The 22901-nt window shown below is 42.7% G+C and overlaps 1 protein-coding gene across 1 annotated transcript; it reads right to left on the reverse strand.

Annotated features, from left to right (window-relative positions):
- Positions 1 to 122: 122 nt before the first annotated feature.
- nampt1 (nicotinamide phosphoribosyltransferase 1) lies at positions 123 to 21861 on the reverse strand. Its single transcript, XM_069156786.1, has 11 exons — positions 21709 to 21861; positions 15967 to 16123; positions 14154 to 14257; positions 12611 to 12739; positions 8138 to 8296; positions 7784 to 7920; positions 4785 to 5010; positions 4529 to 4648; positions 4268 to 4408; positions 3948 to 4082; positions 123 to 3829 (listed from the first exon to the last, which is right to left on the reverse strand). The coding sequence occupies exons 1-11, from the start codon at positions 21760 to 21762 to the stop codon at positions 3716 to 3718; spliced, it is 1476 nt and encodes a 491-aa protein (XP_069012887.1). The 5' UTR covers positions 21763 to 21861; the 3' UTR covers positions 123 to 3715.
- Positions 21862 to 22901: the final 1040 nt, after the last annotated feature.

Here is a 22901-nt window from a genome sequence, read left to right on the forward strand (position 1 = left end):
TCCCAGGATCACTTATTCTCTATGTGTGAAGTATTTGATCTGAAAAAGATCATTACTAAACTGAAGTCATATTTTTAAATCAGTCCTGTACAAAATAATTAAAAAAAAAAAAAATCAACCAATTCAAAACTGACAGGGTGCCAACTTTAATCAATGTATTGTTGATAATATAGCAAGTTATGTTAGTTAAAATATCAGTTGTGTCGGGAGAGAATTTGGAACCAACATATACACACAAGTAAAACAACAACAACAACGTAAAGAAAAAAAAAGTATTCACAAACACTTTTTCATCCCTTTCACGCAAGGAATTCACACAGGACAACGCCACACACAAACGCACACACACACACACACACACACACACACACACACAACAGAAGCTAAAAGCTCGACAGTCACTAGAAACAGTCACACTGCCAGTTCAGTCAAGCAGTTTTGGATAGTGTTCTGTTGGTACAAAAATGATCGTTCTGACAAAAATAATAGTTGTATTATCAAGTGTGGTCGTCTCCCTAACCTGCCCTCTCTGCTTCCAGTCAAACTACTCGTTATATGTACAAGTGAGAAGGCAGTATGGCCGCATTGTTTGTAAATAAGGATATTTACTGCAATATTTCTGGCATTTTTGTCATAGAAAATAATATTTCTCTGAGGTAAGAACCGAGACAGTATCAAAATAGTAAAATCAAAGTTTTACTAAATGCACCCCATAATTTGAAAAGGAAAAAAAAAAAAAAAAGACTAGTGTGTGGATAGTCATAATTGTTGGATGACAGATGATCCGACGGGTGACTGCAGCGCGAGTTTCAAAAACAAAGAAAAATCAAATAGTGTGACGTCGTTTCAGCATGCGACCGGCTGTGGTCTTTATCAGCATGTCTGGGTTGGAGAGGGAAGGTCTGAGCTGGGAGCTGGAAGTGGGAGTCGGTGACGTTGCAGGTTTCTTCAAGGTCTTCTCTTAAAATATATATTTTTTTTTTTAAAAAGCAGAGGTCGGCACGCACGAGGTCACCGATGCTCTAAAAGCTCCAGCGAAGCGGCTCAGGGGCAAATAAGAACGGCGTGGTGCTCCAAAGGTGAGAATGTGCGAAGCTGAATGTGTCTTGAGGGCGCAGTGTAAAAATAAATGAAATGTATTAGGACCTGGAGTTTTAAAAGCTTACGACATAAAGGTCTACAGGTACGGTGGATGCCTGTTGATATTTGTATGTTAACCGCGGTTAGCGTGCTAACATTTGCTAATTAGCTTTGAGGTGCTAAATTAAAAGGCAGCAGGTTTCCTCCCCCTGTCAATCATAAATGCATCAAATTTAATGGTCATCGATCCAGTGATTATTGACATATTTCACTCTGGACCAAAAGTAGTGGACCGACAGGACCTGCCACCCCCCCCCCCAAAGCCACGTGGTTAGAAATATTCTTCCGTTAACGGCTGTGCTTGTTTTGTTTTTTTGGGCCAAGACTTACAAGGAGCAACATGGCTCTTACCGAACAACCCGGACATTTCTACACAAACATTTGTTTCCTGTGATGTCACCAGCTCCGATCTCCTCCTAAAACCCTCCGAGGTCTGCAAAAAAAAAAAAAAAAAAAAAAATCCCTTCACTCTGAAAAGGCCAACTCGGGCCTGAGACCAATCACAACCTTACAAACGGGGGAGTGAGACTCCAGTAAGATGCTCTGAATGAATGGAACGATAATTTACTCTGAAAGAAGGCATCAGCGAGCCGGATGAATTCAGACCAGAGCGCGTGTTCACACTCGTCCAGAAACACCGACCGGGGTTGAAAGTCTCTCTGCTTTTCACGAGTTAAGGCAGTGATACTGAGGGCAACCGTTTGCTGACCGGCGACTACCGATGCGTGGTGGTGTTGCTTTTACGTTGCCCAAATGAAAAAAAGAAAAAAAACAACAACACACTCACTACTGTATCACCACCTGTCCGTCACAACACTGCGTCTGCTTTCAGAATAAAAGGCCAGCAAAGTAAAAAGGAAGAGTGCTCTCTATCCCCCCCCCCTCCCCCCCCAAGTACATTTGCATAAAGGAATACTACGGTCTTTTAAAAGGAAGAAAATGTCAGTGTACACACGCACACACACACACACACACACACACACACACACACACACGCACACAAAAACACACACACACACACATCCGACATTTAGCATATATTTCAGCCCGGGAGCCACATACAGTATGTAATCTTTCATAAACACATATAGTAGATCTTCTTCATTCCAGTGAAGACAATTTCTGCAATGTCCTTTTTTTTTTTTTTTTTTTTTTTCTTTTTCTTTTTTTTTTTTATATCTCTTGATCTTACAGAGCAAAGACTGGGCATTCTTCATCATGAAGCCCCAATCCAAAAGAACGGACTCCTCCTCGTCCATTAGGAAAATCTAATCTCGGGGCTTCTTCGGGACTCTGATTACACTGAAACAAGATTTTGCCTGTAGTTTAATACCACAAATGCTGCAACAATTGCATTTTATGTTTACATATATGTTTTAAAACCAATTTCAAATTCACCAAACATCTAAAACATTACTTTAGGAACGGATAAACCCTCGATTGAAATGGACAACATTTGTGATTTAGTGGTATGATTGGATTGTGGATTGGACCTTCACGATGTGAATGCACTGTGGGCAACATAATGGCAGGGAGACGATCATTTATTTACCTTCAGAGATGCACCAATAACATTTGAGGAATAGGAGTACATATTATGCAGGGCGTGTTTGATAGACACTGGCCTTTTACACTTTGGGCCATAACTACTCATTAAAAAGCAAGAAAGGTGAGGAAAATGAATTTCTTCATTACCCCTAATTACAGCTCAGGTATTCATGACCTTCTGTTATCAAATCATAATATCAACTGCCGTTTGTCAATGTTATCGGCGCACCGCCATGTGCCATCAGCGTTGTTTTCTTCCTTCCCGTAAAAGACAAAGCTAAGTAGATTCAGACATGTATGTTTTTTTTCCTAAACGGTTCTGTACAGAATACGAGGGTCATCGGGGCGGCTTCAAATCGGTCTCCCGCGATCTTTCTCTCACTTCGACTCATCGCTCGCATGCAGCCACCGAAAGCTCAATCGAAAACCTGCAACCGTCTCATTTGCTCGCGTGTCGGCACGGAAACGTCCGCCGACCAATCGCATTCGCCACGTTCCCATTTACCCCAGCCTATCGGTGCAACGTGTCAAAGTTCAATTTGGCCCAGTTGGCACGAGGACGTCTGACCGCCCCGGTTTCGACGTCACAGTCACGCACTTCTCTCCCTCTCTACACGTCTGTCGTTTCTATTTCTCACAACACCTCTCACACATGTTCTTCTTTTTACTCCCCCCCCCCCCTCCCACCCCCCGCCCTCTCCTCCCCGTTGCCCACCGATCTGAGGTGCGCGAGTTTCCAAATCCCTCATTTGCCCATTCCTTTGGAGAACCAATAAACAGCATTTTGGAAGAAAAAAAAAAGGTACACTTTTAAGGGGAATCTCAAGTTGTTGTTTTTTTTTTATATAGGAGCATTTCAGAGGTTCTCAGGCTTTGGGAGTTGGGTCTATTAGCAGTGCACACGACCTCCATTTTCTAGGGTGATACTGAATGCCAAAAGGTGAAGGGTGGGAAGGAGGGGTAGTTTTGGGGGGGTTTGGATAGTATGTGTGTGTGGGGGGTGGGGGGGGGTTTAGTAGGACCGCACTCAGTGCAGCAGCTCGTTGAGCTCGCTCTCTTTGAGCTTAGCATTGTCTCTGACGTCATCAAATGTGTACGTCTTCACAATCTTCCCATCCTGAAAGACTGTGTGCAACAGGTCCTGGAGAGAAGAAAAGAGAAACAAAAAAACAAAACAAAAAAGCGTGAGAAGGTCAGCGTGGAAATCAAATGATTTGCACTCGAAAGCGTATAAAAGTGCTCGTGTGCATCGGACTCACCACGCCGTACTCCTCCAGGTCGCCCTTGCCCTCCTCCAGGGTGACAAAGTCTCCACTCTGTGTCCGGTGTAGAGACAGGCGACCTTTCTTTGACCTCTTGTTGGGGTCTGCCACTGGATCCTTGAACACATTCACCTGAGTCACAGCACACACACAAAAAAAAAAAACAACAACACTGGAGTTAAACAGGAAAGAAATTTCTCATCGCGGCGTTTTGCACAAAGTGCTGCGCAGACGAAACACCGAAAACTCCCTTCTCGCCCGAAGGCGCAAGGACGCCTACAACGGGGCAACCGTAACGCCGGCAGGCCAGTCCTCACCCCGAGTCCGTTGGTGACCACGTAGCTGCATTTGAAGGAGCAGTTGAGCAGATCTCTGGTCAGTTTCTGCAGCAGAGCCCCTCCGGAGCCGAAGGAGATGTTCTCAATGGACCACTTGTGTTGCTTCATACCCTCAACAATCTGCGGGGAAAAAAAACAACACACGCGACCAAAATTTGTTGGCGCGCACCCGTCACTCGAGGCTTCCTAAAAAAAAAAAAAACTACGACCGCGTGGCGATGGGACAAGAACCAGCCGTACCTCTTGCAGCGTGTTGATGTCGACGCCGTCTCCTTGTATGACTCTGATGTAAGGAGGGAGAACCTTGAAACCTTTAGAGTTCTCCGACGGAATGAACTTCTTCCCCAGAATCTCCAAAACCTGGCGAGAGTAAAAAAAAAAAAAACAACAACAAAAAAACAAGAAAAACAAGAAAAAAAGAGCAGAGTTAGTCGTTCTGGGCTTGTTTGAAGACTCTCTGACGAAAGGCGAGCTTGGTTGGCGCGGCCGGCTGCACCTTCAGAACGGTGTCGAGCGGGTTTCCCGAGTCCGGTCGAACGACCAGCGGAGCGTCCGCGCTGCGCTTCTCTATCAGCCCTCGTAGGTCTTCTCCCCAAATCTTCTCGCAGGCGTTGTAGATGTCGTAGCTGTCGCTCACTATGGACACGGGCACGTTGGGGAACTGCTTGATGATGTGCTCAAAGGCGTCTTTTTCGTGGTCCTTCCCCCACGCGGTGATGGTGCTGCGGAGAGAATGACGGAGCAATTCTTGTTTTCAGTCGCGCAACGCCGACGACATTACACGCACGTCATGCTCAACACGTATTTAAGAGCCTTCAAATCGACAAATAAACCAGGAGATGGAAGGAGACGGGAGTAGGGACTCTTTATTCGAAATATAACGAGGGGACAGAAAGAACGTAGACGTGTGGTGGGGAAACAGATGGACCAACGTTTGAACTGCAGGCTGGCAGCGTGCTGCGAAGAGACAAGAAAAAAAAAAAAAATGGGGCAAAAAGTAAGCGGACTGTTGAATGAATGCCTGAAGGAGAAATTACTTAAAGGCGGAAATGTTCTCCAAAAAACACACAAGAGAGGAACAACTGAAGACAAGAGTCATGACACTACCGTCAAGTGATCATGTCACAGACTGTCCAGAGGAGGGCAGTGCACTCCAGGTTTTAGTCTTGGGATGAGACCAGATCTTTTCGGTGAGTTTCAGATGTTTGTTTGGGTCAGAAAGTTCAAAGAAATCACATGTATACGATTCAAAGAGTTCTGTTTTCGGGCAGGGACGTATTTACTACTTCACATTGCTATGTACTGTACTTTGCAAATTTCGAGGGCACGTCAGGAGTGCGGCTTCTTAACCATCACCCGATAGCATCGGGGAAGTGTCTTGTTCATTCCCAAATTCATTCGTATCTTCAATGACAGGAAGAACCAGGTGTCCTGCAGCAGATGGTGTGCCCCCCCCCCCCCCCCGCCCCCCGCAGAGCCCTGATCTCAACATCAGGGAGTCCGTCTGGGATTAGATGACGAAACAGAATCCACAGAGGAACTGTGAGAAGTTCCTGTGTGAAAGACGCTCGAAGCAACTTATCTGCCTGGAACCTAAAAAAAAAAAAAAAAAAACTAAGAGCGGTCATTCATTAGTTTTTTTTTTTTTTCTGTTTACCGCACTTTGTATAAAGTTCACTGATAAATACAAATATTCATATTTGAAAGCAGCAGTACGATTAGGATTACTTGTAGTGCAAACGCCACATATTGAGGAGCAGTTTCACGTTTTAGGACTCTGAATGTGTTATTTGATTGTTACTGCTAGATGTGCAGCCGAGCAAGTTTTTAATTTGTGTTGTGTGATAATATGACATTAATAAAAATCGTGCTGGTCTTATGGCTGCGGGCAGAATACGGGCATCTGGGCTTTAGCCTCAACTATCTGGTCCCGTGAACTTCTTAGTTTGCTTGAAATGATGCTGGTTGTGATGATCCCCTTGTTCAGTTTTACAAAGCAGCTGTTGTCCGATGAGTCCTGCGTCATCTCTATTTTATAGTAGCGTCCTTACAAATTAAAGGCTAATAATTCCAGTGTATTCCTACTTTTCATGGTTCAAATTCTGGCCCTAACGATCGTTTTGGTTTGATGTGCTGAGGTCAAGAGAGATAAGATTACTTCTACAACCCCAATCCAGTGAAGGTACCTGGAAGTTTGTCTTTACTAATAAGATAATGCTGTTCAGGATGCAGATAGTAAACCTGCCGCTCTATCAAGATTATAATGAACTTAGACAGAAAGATTTGTTCTAAATTGCAGCAGACTCTTTTTGCGAGGGAGATCTGATCATTCACTAGTTATAAATTGGTATTTCTAATCAGTTTAACATTAGCGTCAACGATAAACACGAGGAGGAACTCGAAGTTTTGCGCATACGAGCTTTGAATGTGACACACCTCTTCTCTAAAACCAGCCCTTCCTCTCCTTTCCCTCCACATCGGAATCAAAGTGGAATTTCACTGCGCCTCCTCCCTCCGAGGTAAAAAACGAAACCCATTTAAGGAAAGGAGGGGGGGGGGGGACATTACATAACGGTTGCTATGACAACTTCTGGCACCATCCCACAATGCACTGGTGCGGGGAAGAAGGGTGCGCTGGAGCAGCAGTAACTGCCCCGGTGGCGAGGAAGAAGCGCGCGTGTTTGTGCGAGCGGGATAAATGGACGAGCGCCATCGAACACCAGCGGACACATGCGAGGGACACGCAGCCAGTCGAACGCCTCACCTCCAGCCAATCGCAGCTCCATTCACAAAGTCACAGATGAACCAGATAATGAGCGTGAAGGTGACCGAGCTCTAACCAATGTGGCAAATTAACGCCAACCTCAGAAAAATGCTGAGTGCATTTTCCGCTCTGACCGTTAAAATCGCTTCATCAACAGCTTTGGCAGAAAACCAGCTGTTATTTGGAGCAAGTTTTCCACTCGGAAAATCAGTTTGGCGTGCGCATGAGAACGCTGGCTTCCAGACACGGCTCTTGGCCGAAACGGGACATTTCTGCCTCTTACCTGAAGCAGAAATTGAGATAAACAGAGCTGGTGTCCCCACTATGCGCCTGCCTGAACGTTCTGGGAAAATGTTGAGGACGTGGCCTACGGTGGTCATTAACATTGTGTGTGGGGAGTTTAGCGGCTTCAAATTCCTGCAAACCTCGGAGGTCCCTTTAAAGGACCGTTGATCACTTTGGCTGACGCCCGTCGTTACTTAGAGGTACGTCTGAAACAACTGAGCGAGGTGGTGGACCACTCCTCCTCGTCGCACTGGGAACGGTGTCACGACGTGTTCTGTAAAGGCCCGCAAACCCTCACAGGTAAGAGGAGAGGCCTGCAGACAGGCAGTCTTTCTCTGAGCAGAGAAACAAGCTGATATATTCACATTGACTAATACAACCTTGAGAAGAGTGTGTGTGTGTGTGTGTGTGTGTGTGTGTGTGTGTGTGTGTGTGTGTGTCTCTACCTGTGCTCAGCAGCAGGCACTGAGAAGCCCGGCACGGGGTCCTTGGTGCCGTAGTACTTCTTAATGACTCCGATGCCGGCGACTGTATCGGTGCCCTTGAAGTTGACCAGATGGGCGGAGGCTCCGATGCCTGCAGTCTGCGGACATGAAACAACATTAAACAACGCACGCAACTAACTTCACTATGTCTGGCTGTATGGACATCAAAGTTGTGTGTGCTTATGTTTATTCATCAGCTCTGATGTTCTTGCTTTTAGCTATAAGTCTGTCTCTATGAAACCTACGGGGAACGTTTTTGGAACTGCGTGTACACACACTTGGCTGATAAAGCTGATCTATTCGCTTGCTTCATACCTCTTGCGAGGACACGCCTCTGTAGCCGAAGTCATGAAGTTTGTACTCGAGTCGCTCCAAGTTCCCAGAAGTTTCGAGGAGGTACTTGGCGAGGATCTTCTTCTGCTCTCTAGAGTTGGTCGCCACGGTGATGGGGTACCAGATCTGAACCAGGATGGTCTGATGGAGTGACAGGGGACAGTTCAGTTCAGTTCACTGGATAGTTATTACCATTTTCGGGTGCCCGAATGTTTCATTGCAAAAAAAAAAAAAAAAAAAAAAAAAAAAAACCTTTTTCTCAGCTTGTAAAAAAAATTAAAAAAAAATGCATAATTTTCAAAGCCTATTCAATTTCTTTAAACAAACATTTTAACGTCAACATTACGAATACTTTTAAGTTAACAATAACAGCAAGAGTTGCAGCAACTGTTGGCTGCTGGTTTTCAGCGCTGAGCAGACCAGTGAATGTCTGGTCCAACCGTCCTGCTTTCCCAGTATTCAACTAATACTAAAACCCAAAACTAACAGGCTCAGAGGGATCAAAGCAGCTTACTCATTCACACAAGATCAACTCTGGGAAAAGTACATTCCTTGATGCTCCGTGTCAACGCTGGACCAGAGTCATAGATCTCAATATGAAAACAAGTGGCTTATATGTACTCACCACCACCTGGAAAATGTTATGAATACACAGTTTCAACAATCTGAAGCACAGAGAGAGAGAGTGTGTGTGTGTGTGTGTGTGTGTGTGTGTGCGTGTGTGTGTGTGTGTGTGAAGATTAAAGTCATTTTGTCAGAGTAGGCATCAAATTAAAGACCCAGTTAGCTTACACATTGAATTTCAATCATTAAATCACAATGTCAACAATCACTTCTATTCCTAGAAAAAGCAATTAATCTAATACGGTGATTGTTGAGTCCCACAAGGACATGAAGCTGATATTACGTAATAGCACAGTGTTTGCAACAGTAAACAACGTATATGAAGCTGTGTGTGAGGGGGTATAATACATGCGGAATGACAGCCTGTCAAACCTCATTAGCAGCCGATAAAGAGTGCAAGCATGACTGAAATTCAAAGGACCAGGACGTTCAGCTCCCGTACAGTGATAAAAAAAAATTAAAAAATAAATAAATAACAGGAGAAAGAAACATCTTATTTCTGTAAACTTGCAGCTCTGATTCTTCACTTAGCTTCTCCTACGAACACTATGCAGTGTGTTTCCAACCTCTAACCCTGAGCAGGTCACATGCCTCCTCAGACTAATCAAAATATAAACCATAAAATGGACTCATGTGACTGTCGGAGCAAGGCCAGTGGCCACACAAACACACATTTGTACGGTCATCTTTGTGAGGACGGTCACGGACATAATGGATTCCCGACACCCTTAGCATGACCTAAACCTCATACTAACCTGAACTCTAGAAAAGCTCTTTGAAGGTCGGACATTGAGTGTGGAGCAGCCGTAATTTCAGCAGCACTCCCGAGGTCTAAAACTCACACTGGTCCCCACAAAGATAGATGTACAAGTACGCACACACACACACACACACACACACACACACACACACACACACTCACTCACACTCACACTCACACACACACACACACACACACACACACTCACACTCAGACACGTGTCAACATAACTTCTCTGTCAGTGTCCCAGAACAAAATGGAGGGATATAAGGAACGAGAGAGAGGGATGATGGTGAGGAAGATAAGAGAAAAAGAAAGCAAAATACAATAAAGAAAGTGATACAAAAGCAAAGGACAAAATAAGTGAAATTAAATGACACAAAGTAAAAGAAGAAGGGACAAGGAGAGCGAAGGGGAAAGAGGAAAAATTAGGTTTGACCTAATGACGCAGCCCAAGGACACCAGGCTTAACGCTACGGCTAATTTTACACCAACCATGAAGAATGACCCCCCCCCTCCCCGTGTGTGTGTGTGTGTGTGTGTGTGTGTGTGTGTGTGTGCGTGTGTGTTTATGCGTGTATTTATATCAGCCACAGAAACTCACGAGGTGTGAGTGTGTCTGCAGTGTATCCAAATTTATCAGGACTTTGTGTGTATGTTGTCACAGTGCTCTCGGCTGTGGATGACCTACTGTGTGTCCAAGCAATCCTCCATTTCTGTGTTACATTGTTGAGTGCGTGCATCAAATTATTAGCCCCACGTACATTAGACACATTTGACTTTCTATTAACGTGTTGGCAAGACTTTTAAAACCGTTTGTATTTCACGTCAAAAGCTTTCTTTCAGCATCAACAGACTTAAAGAAAAGCATGCCGTGTCTGTTGATTCATATTGTGAGGAATCACCGCACGACTCATGTGGACGATCACGATATGCACGAATGAGGCAGACGTGGTGAAAGCGAAATGGACTCCGCAAAGACGGCGGTTAGAAAAAAAAAAAAAAAAGGGGGAGATTGAGTGAAGATATTGCTGGCGGTAAATTAATTTAGTTCTGCCGAGTCATTGTGAACAGTCACTTCGTGCGGCATTAAGTTCATGAGATGTTTCTGATCTCAGACACACGGCGCCTCAAAGAAAAAAAAACAAAAAAGAAAACAAAAAAAAGGACTTAAATTGTGGTGTAGGTTTTGAAATCCGGCTGTGGGTGTTTTAAACGTGCACTGATATGAGGAGACGATCGCAGGCGGTTACGTTCACTAACGTCACCTGATTTTCTGCCAAACCTCGACAGTTAGGTCTGTCACAACTATCACAAAATCACCTGGTCGCATTTATTTGATCTTACCGCAATCCTTTTGATGAATTATTAGAATTGTTTTCATTCATCTGTATAAAAAAAATAGCTGGATCAAACCAACTAATGTCATATTTCTGCAACATTTTTCAACGTTTGAGGTTCGACTGGCGCTCTTTTAATGCCGTTGTCTTCTGTTCTGATTTAATGGCACGTGAGTGCAGAATTACTGCCACCGTAGCACAATGTTTATTTTGACTGTTGGTACCTCTCATCATCAGGAATAAGCTTGCAAATCAAAGTTGATATTTATGTCATATCTGAACCTGAGCATTGTTTGTTTACGAAGCCTAAAAGACAAACAGAAATGTATTTTCTTATTTATACGTTATTCAATGGCAATAATTCTTGTGTATTACTGAACTACGATGGAGGTTTTCACTATAACGACAATGAAATTGTGAATTGCAATTATTTGTATGTCAACTGAAATGCCATGCTTGTGACAGGCCAACCTACAGCATGATTAAAGGAACAGTTGTTTCTTTGTTGGATGAGATTGTTGATGCCAACGTCTGTGCAGTAAATATGAAGCTACAGCTGCTTAGCTTAGCCTAGCATAAGGACTGCAAACAGAAGCTCGTTAAAACTGACAAATGATCAAATATCACGTGGTCTTTCTTAAGTGATCTTAAGAGGTGGATTTTTTTTGTTTTGTTTCGCTTATTCAAAGCCACGCTGGCTCTTACACTTTCTGTCTTGTCTTTATGCTGCTCACTGTCGTTTCATACTGGCCAGATCGACACGAACGTGTTATCAATATGCAAATCTAACCATCAGCAGGAAAGTAAATCATTTTCCAGAAATGTTGAGCGGTTCCTTTAGACGAACAATTAATCCTGACATGCGGCCCGTAAAACACGATTGACGGCTCTGGAATATCACTACGGGAGTGTGAAAGCAACCGATTTATTAACCAATCAAAACGCAGGGTACTTGGATTTAAATCTCTCAGGTGAACCTCTCTGATACCATCACATCTGAATGAATAAGGCTGACAAACATTCTTCACTCTGTTCAGAAGAATTTCAATGTCGAATTCAGACAAAATATTTTGTCAACCACAAAAACACCAAACAAGGGTTTTTCTATCACCTGACGTTCTGCTCTTCTACTTTCCAGCCAGCTTGTGTGAATCATTTGCTGCAGTGACAGCACATCTCTGAGCAGTGATTAAGCAATAAGCTACGACACAGCTGTAATTCAGTCAGATTTAAGAAGCGATGAGAGGCGTCATCCGGCGCGCTGCCAAGCTAAAGTTTATGGATTCTGTAAAATTATTAACTCCCCGTTGTAATAAATAGGGCATGAATGTTATCTTTTTGTCTTTAATCAATAATCAAATTAAGTTTGCCATTAAATCTTACTGATCTCCCGAGGAATGTAGCTTCAGCAGCAATATGAGGAGCACATAAAAGTTTTAACTGCTATATGAGGATGGTGGTGAAAAATTTACAATTGCGTTTAAGCTGATGGAGCTCATCCAGAAGTGATGGTTTTCCGGCGTACTCCTGTGAATTAAAAGTTAAGAGGACTCACAAGGGAGTGAGAATGGTCCACATTGAAGCAGCAGAGTATTTGGTAACGCATTACCACAGACCTCAAACTCAAGAGTGACTCAATGACTGAATAACACGAGTCATGTGAGGAGACTCGGGGAACTGCCCCGTCCCTCTGTTCATTCTGGCCCCGGAGAACCAACGAAACAAACTCACCTCCACCCAGTTGGTGAGCCAGTAGCATTCAGGGTCTGTGCTCTCCACTGTGAACAAAACGTTGCCTCGTGGAATGACACTCCCCTCCGGCACTGCCTTGATTTCAATGGGCAGGTGTCCATTGTATTTCTGTAAACACAAAGACACGTGTACATCGATATTTCAGGAGTTGCGATCTGATTTGAACCGTCACAGCTTCATCCTCTGTGGCTGCTGCAGAGTGTTATCACCTATATTTCCATTGAGACGACTTGAAAAAGGCGACAAAAGTGACAGACGTTTGGCAGCAGTACACGGCCGGATGGAGTTTTACCTTCAGACATATGCTTCACCTGCTGCGCTAATACGCACGTCTAACCTGGTGTGAAGTCCATTTTCTGAATTTCACACTTACAAGACACAATCAAAACTGCAAAAAACAAGGCAGCAAGAGTTGATTAAGCAACATGGTAAAAGATGACAAGAGAGATGACTGTGAATAAATTAGGGGTTATTAAAACTTTCCCTTTCTCAAGAAAATACTTTGTCAGTACAGAGAAAAGTGCTCTGTCCAAGGTGCTGAAACGGAACCTCTCAATAACTAAAAAAACATATACACAGATTTTCTGTGATGTATAAATTGACCGGGATTCATTTCGAAGACTTGTATCCCAAGAGTTTTACCAGTCACGCAGTAACTAAGTGGTTCAGATTTGTGGTATTTCAGCATTGAAGCTGCTACTGTCTTGAGTTTTCTGTCCTTTTTCTCGTCGTTCTTTCACTCTGGTTCTTCTGTGCCCTTTATCCATTTCCTTGCTGCATCACCTGCCCCGCCTCTCCTCTCACCTGTCCCCACTCAGTCAATCGATTCCACCTTTGTCAGGTCGTGACATCACTCCTGGTGTCGTCTTTCTTTTCCTGCATTCTGTTACCGGGAAGTTGCGCGTCTGTGTTTTTGACCTGCGTCCGCCTGCCTCTTTTGTTTGGTTTACTTGCTCAGGAACCTTTTGATCTCATTCTAAAACTTTCTTTTTTTTACTTTTTAACCTGCCTTTGTGTCGTGCACTCGGGCCCTCTTCCCTTGAACCGTAACACAGGCTTTTATTGTACATCAAGAAAAGGTTCTTCTTTCATTGCTTTTAACCATCGAGCCACGCCTGAAACTGACCACATTAAACTCGCATGACGGTGAGTTTTTAATGACGCCATGGAAACGTGATTGCCTGATTACATGCTATGGAAAGTAATCAGATTGCGGGCTCGCTCACTATACGTTATGAGCGTTTTCCGGGACCACGACGTCTGTCCTGAGGGCGGCTACGCATGACTGAGATAGACCTCGAGCCTCTCTGATAAAAGAGACATCACCTGCAGCATGTTTCATGTGCAAACATTAGCATGTGCTGGCAACTGTGTATATGTACATACCTGGTTTCAACTTCCAGCTTACCCCGTCATAAAACCCTTTCTTATAAACAGACTTTAGCTTTAAAATAGGTTTGTACAAGGGCAAAGCGTCATGTAGGGAAAAAAAAAAAAAGAAAAAAAAAGGGCAGTCCCTTACCTCCAAAATGTAAGTCCACCCCTTCTCATTAAAGACATCGTCCTGGAAGTGTTCTCTGTATACCTCCTTCGCCTCCTGAATCTTCTCTGGAGTCACTACCTTTCCTGGAGAGGTTAAGGCAGAAGATGGAGAGGGAGGAAGCAGAAGGCAGCAGACGGTACAGAGATAAATGTTAGAGAAACACACAGGAAGGCACTGGAGCACAACTGAACTGTCCTCTGTTGTAATTAGATTAGAAGCTTCCAGTGCATGCTGACAAGACTTCTTTGTCCAAAAACACTCCAACACCAAATACCTCCCTGTCTCATTTCAAGTTTGACTCGTTTGGAGAGCGTGGAAACTGTTGAACACAACAAGAGAAAAGCAAATTACGGACCGATTTAAGAGGATGTTGGGATATTTTAAAAATGTAAAAATGATTATGAATAGATTGATACCACTTTCATGAATGTGCAATGTAGCTGGAGCCAGCTACCTGTTAGCTTTATATTAGCATAAAAACTGGAAAAGAAACTCGACTGTTTCCCTCTGTTGCTGCACTTTATGCTATTATTTTTGATTTGACTCTCTAAAAGATGTAAAAAAACAGTAAGCCAGTTTCTCAAACTATCTTCAAATCTTCAAAATACTTTGGTGGCAAAGCTTTTACATACTGTACGTCATTCTGTTTCAAAAGTATAAATAACATCGGTCACTAAAAGGCAAGAGTACTTGCAATATCAGTCTATCCAGTTAAAACTCCTCATGGCGACGTTTCCTTTCACACCTAATACGGCAGTTTGGGTAAACAGAGCTTTTGCTTTCACTTTCATTCTCAAGAAAAATGATGAAGCACACGTTTGGCTCTGTAAGATCAAAGATGGATCTCTAACAGCCGACCTAATCACTGAGCTGCGATGGACCCTCTCGTGCAGACAGCTGGCCTTTCTACCCTCGGACAGTGGACGAGCAGCTGTGCTTTTGTTTCCCCTCTGTGTTCTCCCTGCCGCTCTCCCCCGCACACCTCTGCTGCCGCACCATGAAATCCTCTTAAGAGACAGGAGAGAGAAGCATTCTTTCAACTCCTTCTGTCTCTCTTGCTCTCTCTCTCTCATGCCCCTCAGGATCACACTCAGTAACGCGAACATCAACCTTTACCAACTTGAGCTAATTAGGAACCTTTACCAACTTGAGCTAATTAGGCCACGGAATATTTTGGGTGCATTCAATTTTTGTCTCTTTTAAGTCTGTTCTTGCTTACTTTTTTTTTTTTTTTCCCCTTTTCTTCCTACCTTCCTACATATCGGTTTATGCTCCGTACGGTTTCGTCAACGTGAAGCACACTGTGACCTTGCTTTTTAAGTGAATATAAAAACTGTTGCCTCGGGCCTGAACAGCAAGCGCCCGCCCTGCTGAAGTGTCCTTGAGCAACGCACCGAATCTTGAACAGCTCCGGGGCAGGCTGCTCTGCCGCTGACCCTGTACTCTGAACTTGGCCCAGAGAGGGAAGAACAAAAGGATAAAACGCTCCCACACGGGCCAATACAAGTATCACAAAGGGCTCTCTCTGCGAGTGCAAAGTGATGACTTTTCATCTTAGTACTCTTTTTTATTACAGTTGAAAATCTTTAATATCAAGCAGAGCCGAAATTCACTTCACTGAACAACGGTAGAATAGCGGTTGTGTTGTGCGGCTCCCACAGTATGAGGGTGAAAACATCATGTGTATAGTTGACTTCAAAATATCAAAGTCACTGAAAAGCTCCCGCTGGGCTGAAAGTCACATTTATTCATCCGAATCAACGGAGTAGTTTCAAAGCGAGTCCAAACTTACCTTTTAGGTATTTGTGCAGGATGTACTGTAGACCGTAGAAGACGGTTTTGTCATATTTGACTTTTCGGCTCTTGCTGGGATCTGTCCTTTTCTCCCGGCACTCGAAGTAGGAGTACACTTTACTCGTGTTGGGGGGGTACTGTTTGTAATGCGTTACCTGCCGAGACACAGCACAAGACAAAGAAGACGGGTCATTTACAATAAATAACCAGTGGAAATGAGCTTGGACTGAAAAAAAAAACAACATTAAATATCACGTAGTTCAAAAATACATGCACATGGCAGACGAGGCTGAAACTCCCCCTTCACCTCCACAATGAGCAGCTCACATCAACACACACACTAATTTGAGCATCATGATAAATAAGAGGAGTCGTTAATATGACTCTGTCCTCTCTGAACTGTCGGGTCTTCACCTCAATGCATTCAGGGAACTAAGCGTGTTATATATCCACCGTGAGCCTCCTTTGTTAGCTAGGAGGGGACCTTAAAATGCATAAAAAAGGTACAAAACTTGCTCACACACTTTGGTTGGGTTTATCGTATTTATTCAGGCAAAACTAAAACGTATTGAGTCATCGGGCTGTGCTAATATCTTGACACCGCCCAACTGAAGCAACTGGACTTCCCCTGTAGTCTTACAGTTTCACAATGAGCAGTATAAAATACTGGATGGTCTCACGTTTCAGGAAACTGTTGAAACATCCTACATACAGGCTGAAACGCCTCGAACGGAGCACAGCGACTCTTGCGTTAAAACTACTAGATAACAAAATGTCCACATCTGTGGTACACATCAAAGTGAAATTTCAGCCTGCATAAAGACTGACTTTGTTCGATGGCAGAGCAATTTTGGGATTGCAAAAAAAAAAAGAAAAAAAAAACATTTTCAAACAACAAATCCATTTTTCTTCCCCAGAAATAAAGGACTCATTAGACTCAGTGGCCTGTAGACACAGAGAGCCGTTCAGAGTCACCACCCAGAGTTTAAGGCAAACTGCCATTGTGGTATTTTATCTGTGATGATAGCAAAAAAAAAATTCCAGTTCAACAAAAGACCAACCGCTTCATTTATTACGTTAAGTCAAGTAATTCAATACTCAAATCTCACAATCAAGGCGAAGACATGTCAGAACATTTCTCCCACCGCACACACACACCTCAATCTTTTACTCTCCTTCTCTGTTATTGTTCATAAAATGCCAGTTTCAGTTTCACGTGCGTGCGATCTTCTAATCTACTGCCAGAAACGCCGACGTTAAAAAAAAAAAAAAAAAAAATCAGCAGTGCAATCAAGTAAACAGTGCGAGGCATGTCCGGGCATGTTTCAAGAAGAAAACTGTTAAGAGAGGAAATGTGCACTGAGTGTCGGCCGTCGACGTCCGGCCATCAATTCAATCCCAAATGAGTTCAAGGATTACCGGAGGATTTAACCCTCGTCACGGCACCGCAGCATCCGCTGGGACTCATCCATCATGGAGTTAGTAGTTTGGAGAGCTCGACCGTGACTCGTCAGTGTGTTGACTGGCCGATAATCTTAAATGCTAAGATGTAGCAAAAAAAAAAAAATGATCGTGGGCTTTTACTTCATTTGATTACAACCATAATAATAAAAAAAAATAATTAAAAAGAGTATTTTCTTGTCATTGTAAATACATAAAGGTTACATCGTTACCACAGGTGCGGCGTGAAAAGGGCACAACAACGTCTTGAAAAACAGGTCTTTTTTTTAAAGTGTAGGGAGAAAGTAAACATCTCCTCTCCCCCAGTTTGTACAGAAGAGGAGGGATAAATGTCAACGAACGACTCAGTTTCTTTGACTCCTGCTTGTGTCCTTTCCTCTGGACATTCGACGAACCAAAATAGAGTCGAGACACTCAACGTGACACGAGGCCGAAACCTCGTCTGCGCACGTTCGCTGGCACACTCGCCGATGTAAACACGCACAGCTTTAAAATCACCAACTCTTCATTTTCACCCAAGAATATGATCCATTTACGGTCCATCTAACGACACCGAGGAGAAAAATGTGCAACTTCTCACAACTTCCTCTTTTTGTCTGCACCAGCTAATTGAGCGTTAGACGTGTGCATCTTGTTATCGAAATGTAATGTGTCGACTGTTGTTGGGAAAAAACATATACAAGTGTAAAAAGTTCAAGTGGAGCCCATAATTGTCTGGCACACAGTTTGCCATTTTTGAACACCAGGTTATTTCGCTGTTGCCCTTCAAAGATTGGACATGAGCTGCTGCTGGAAGAAGCCTTTGTGTTAAGAAGGAGACTAAATTGCAGGTGCTGTCGCTCTTTTCAAACAAGACCACATCTGAAGGTCTCAGCAGCGGTACGGTGTCACATGCCGCTCAACGGGACTGTCCCGCTATCTGAATGTCACAGGTTCAACCCTCACTATTGACGTTCTGCTCCGTGAACATATTTTTCCACAGAAACCCGGAGCTTCTAGTTCACCGTCATTCTCTCTGGATTTGATGGTTAGAAAAAGGTCATGTGGTTACATGGCAACAAACGTGTGTTGTGGCATTGCTTTAAAAGTCTGTGTAAACAACGACAGACTGTCCACCTCCACCCTGTCATATAAATCGGAAAGATTTTGACACTAACAATAGACTCGTGCATCTGTGTGTGTGTGTGTGTGTGTGTGTTTCCAGACAAAAGGAGAGCCTGGCTTTAGGACTCTGCTTCTCTTTTCAATTCAAGCCGACAAAACACAAAGGCATTCAAGTACAGTCTGTTTGTATGTCCCGCTATGAACAAAGCGTAAGGACCTCTGGTCGGATTGCCAGTCTGTCAGGCTCTTCCTCTCTCTCTTTTTTTATAAAGGTTGTTACACAGGCATGCACAGACACGATGCACACATGCGAGCCGCTTTCAATGAAACAAACACAAAACTGATGCAGTGACATTTGTGAATCTAGTTTACCATGTCAGACTTTGGGTACTCAGGACAACTGATACCTTTTGTATAACACGACTAACTGTTGAAAAGGATAATAGCACTAACTTTAGCATGGTATGGCACAGAGGGGCAACTAGCCTGGCTAAGGCCAAACAAGATATTTGATCAGTGGCAGTTTTGTCTTGACTGTCATTGAGCAGACATCTGCCGCTTTTTTGAAATCCTTAACTATCTCGACACGACACGCACATTTTCACCACATTACCATTGAACACACTCACACCTCGTCACTACAAGAAACGAGCGCAGCCTGCTTCCATTTGGGAAAAGTGTCTTTCTTTAGGCGCAATCAAAGTCATTGCTGGGAGATAAACAAAGTGATACCATCCTACTTTGTGTAAAGTTCATTACTGCTATCAGCTATAATCTGACTCTTCTTCAATGTAATTTAGATAGCAAGATTAGACACACGCAAAGTGAATACAAAGATTTTAAAAAAGCTAATTTGTTGAGGTATACTATGAGCCTAATTTTGAAATCCTACAATAAAATTATAAAAAAAAAAAAAGATCATTTACATTTATTTAAAAATTTAAATTCTTTTAATATATTTGTAATTTGATTTATTTGGCTGAGGTAAGTCATCTATTAATAAATTCAGCATATATTTAAGATTAGTGATCTACAAAGGTATCAGAACACAAAATTGGAACCTAATATACAACTTTTGGGTAAAAAAAAAAAAAAAAAGCCAGAAGCACCTCTCATCCAGAGAAGTTTTGTTTTTATTTAGCCCACAACAGCAGTGGTATTAATATTAATGATGTGCTAACAGTAGTTCAGTATTTATGATCAATACTGTGCACGACTAAGTAGGATACATTATGTCATCATTACAAACAAGTACATTTTGATCTCATATTTAATGTGACCTTTGTTAGTAACAATGCAAGCAATGACATTAAAATTATACCAAAAACAAGCTTTTTCAAGGAAACAAAAACCCAAACTATAATCGTGCCTTCGGAACAATGTAAAACAAAATATCCTGGAATTGAAATCCCAGATACAAAACAATGAAAAAATTACTCTGATAAAGTCAAACAATAAAACTCTCTAAGTACATAAGAAAAAAAGTGAATTTTAACTCTAAGCAAAATTTGAGGGGAAAGCTCTGGCAAATTTCTTAGCTACGGTTATAGTTTATTACATAATAATACAACTGCCATTTATGTGTATGTACTTAATGTTAAAAGACCTTCGGCTAAAAACGAATGCGCTCCCTAAGCCTGGCTGGGATTCAAAAAGAGTCACGGCTTCATTAAAACACACTTTTACAGCACTCTATTAAAAGACATATAAATGCTGCATTACTCCGTACCTTCTGCAATCCAGTTTGGGATTTCAACACAACAAAGCCTATTATTAATATTTTTCTGCACTGGAAATGTGGTGACATTTTAAAAACTAATCGTAAACTTGATCTTTTCTTACTTCGCCCAGGAAAAGAAGGAAATGACGTGCTGTGAAAACAAGTTAATTGTCGCCACGTAAAAAATAAATTAAAAAAAAAACAAACTAAAGGTTGGGTGAGGTCCTTTGAAAATAAGCAGATTTAAAAAAAAAAAAAATATTTATAAGTATCTTTCAGCATGGAGAGGAAGCGGCCCGTAATCACACTAATGACTGTTGAAATTAAGCTCATGGTTGATTAATGCCTCGTGCCTTAATCACTGTTTGATATCATTTTTTTTTTTTTTTGCTTCATCAGACTACATTTACAAGTTTGCACATTTACACAGCTGTTATCTGATCTCAATCTGATCTGAATTTTAATCTCTACCTCTGCTGATACCCCCCTCCTCCCTTCCTTTCTGTAATTTGTGCCTCTCTGTCCCATCATCAGCATCACTGAGCGCTGTCACATGACCCGCCGTGCATGGCAACTGGCCTGGCAACCGCTCGCTCCGTGTAATAAAACATGACTCAAGGGTGCGTTTTCTTCTGTTTACATTGTCAGTTAAGCAGCTGGCCGTTACTCGCAGTTACACGTTGTGTCATTACAGCAACGCTTTTTTAAAATCAATAAGTCGACTGCTAAAATAAATAAATCAATCAATCAATCAATCAATCAATCTCGTTTAAAAGGCCCCGAGCATGTCAACTCAATGCCACCTTTGGACTCGTAACCTCTCGCTGGAGGGTAGTAATAATAATAATAATAATAATAATAATAATAATAATAATAATATCCTCTAACCTCCTAACTTTCGGTTTTGGTTTCTCGTCAATGACTTCTTCTTCTTCTTTTCTTTTTTGTATTTTTACCACCGCAGCCCCCCCGAGCTGGTTTAAGACGTCTGTGAATGAGACTTTGACCGAGTGCAGCTCACTCATACAGCACTTAGCTGGTGGCTAACAGTAGCTTTTATATATTTATATAATATTTATATATTTATATATATATATATTTATATATCTATCTATCAGTCCTTTCCGTCTCCCTCCAGCGCTCCCAGTGAGCTAGCAGGCTAACCCAGCTAGCTGAATGATTAGCCGGTGTCATGTCTCCGTCACGTTCAACGGCTCCAACTCAAGAGGGATGCTCGTGTTACGGATGCGGAGCAGCCCTCTCCCCCTCTCTCCCTCTCTCCCTCTCTCCCTCCGACCCGGTCGGCCTGCGGAGAACCGACGGAGACCGGCCACTCACAGCAGCGTTGATGGCCTTGGGACCGATGATGAAACCACCTTGACTTTATCCGTTTTCGGTACTCACGCGGTTCTCCCCCCCCCCCCCCCCCCTCCTCCTCCCCACCGGGTACGGTACCTTGTACGAATCGGTCGCCAGCATTATGTTGAAGCCGACGTCTCTGTGCTCCATCTTTTCCCCCTCGGTTGTGAGTCAGTCGTGGCTGTCAGTGTTGATGTGTTGCGCGCCGAGCAGCCCGGAGACTCCAGCCTGGTTAGTGGAGCTGCTGGGGGGGAGGGAGGGAGGGAGGGAGGAGGGAGGGGGGAGGGCGGTGATCGTCACCGGAACTCCGGCGATCTTCGGCAATATTCGGAGACACTCGGCAACGTCGGACCGTCAGCCAATCAGCTGAAAGCACAGATTGTTGTCGATGGATGAAGATGACTCACTCAACACTGAAGCCGACACACCAAAAGGACAAATGTTTTCTTCTTTTCTTTTTTTTAATTTTTTTTTAATTCTTACTCATTATTAAACCTTAAACAAAAATCTTCATAAAATATATATTTTCAATTTTACTATTATTGTGTCATTTTGACTGATGTGTCCTTTTTATATTTACATATTAGTTTCTTGACGAAGTGTAAATTGTTTTTATATTTTCTTCAGTGTATAGGATTTTGGGGATTTTTTTAAAAATATTTTCTTCAGTGTATAGGATTTTGGGGCTCTATTGGCAGATATGGAAAAATATGTCCATGATTATTGTTAATTAAACATAATTGATAAAACATAATTTATTATAATTCTTTTTTTTTCATTTGTGCATAGTCACCCAAAACTGAAAGTTGTTGTGTTTTTATGACCTTAGAATGAGCCCTGAGTCCTTAAAGTTTACATCTGGAGCAGGTCCTCTTCCATGGAGCACAACATGTCCTTAAAGTTTACATCTGGAGCAGGTCCTCTTCCATGGAGCACAACATGTTGCAATATATTGTTTCTTCAATAGCCCAGAAGGGACAAACCCATCAATGGCTCCAGGGAGGGACTTTTGTGTTTTTTTGAGTTTTGCGGCCACCATACATTCGCTTACACTTGGAAGGTGAGGGTGAGGTGAGGGGTTTTCAGCTGCAATATGCAACCTCAACACTAGATGCTACTCAATCCGACATTCCTCCTGTGAATCTTTACAGAGGGTTGTGTCAAAATACCGGTGTCTTCTGTTACTTAGTAGGATATAAGGTTGATTTTCATTGCAACTCGGTGCAGGTGTAAATATTTATTATTTAAGCGGTTATTTTCAATGTATATAAAAGTTTAACTAATGATAT

This window comes from Embiotoca jacksoni, unplaced genomic scaffold, assembly GCF_022577435.1.
Source record: "Embiotoca jacksoni isolate LCO1_2020_lvr unplaced genomic scaffold, fEmbJac1.0.p SCAF_21, whole genome shotgun sequence".
NCBI lineage: Eukaryota > Metazoa > Chordata > Actinopteri > Embiotocidae > Embiotoca > Embiotoca jacksoni.

Coding starts and splice junctions, on each gene's coding strand:
- nampt1 (XM_069156786.1), bottom strand. CDS start 21,762: ATGGAGCACAGAGACGTCGGCTTCAACATAATGCTGGCGACCGATTCG. Junction 14,258..15,966: donor CCTGCACAAATACCTAAAAG/GTAAGTTTGGAC, acceptor TAACCTCTCCAG/GAAAGGTAGTGACTCCAGAG. Junction 12,740..14,153: donor GGTGGACTTACATTTTGGAG/GTAAGGGACTGC, acceptor TTGTGTTTACAG/AAATACAATGGACACCTGCC.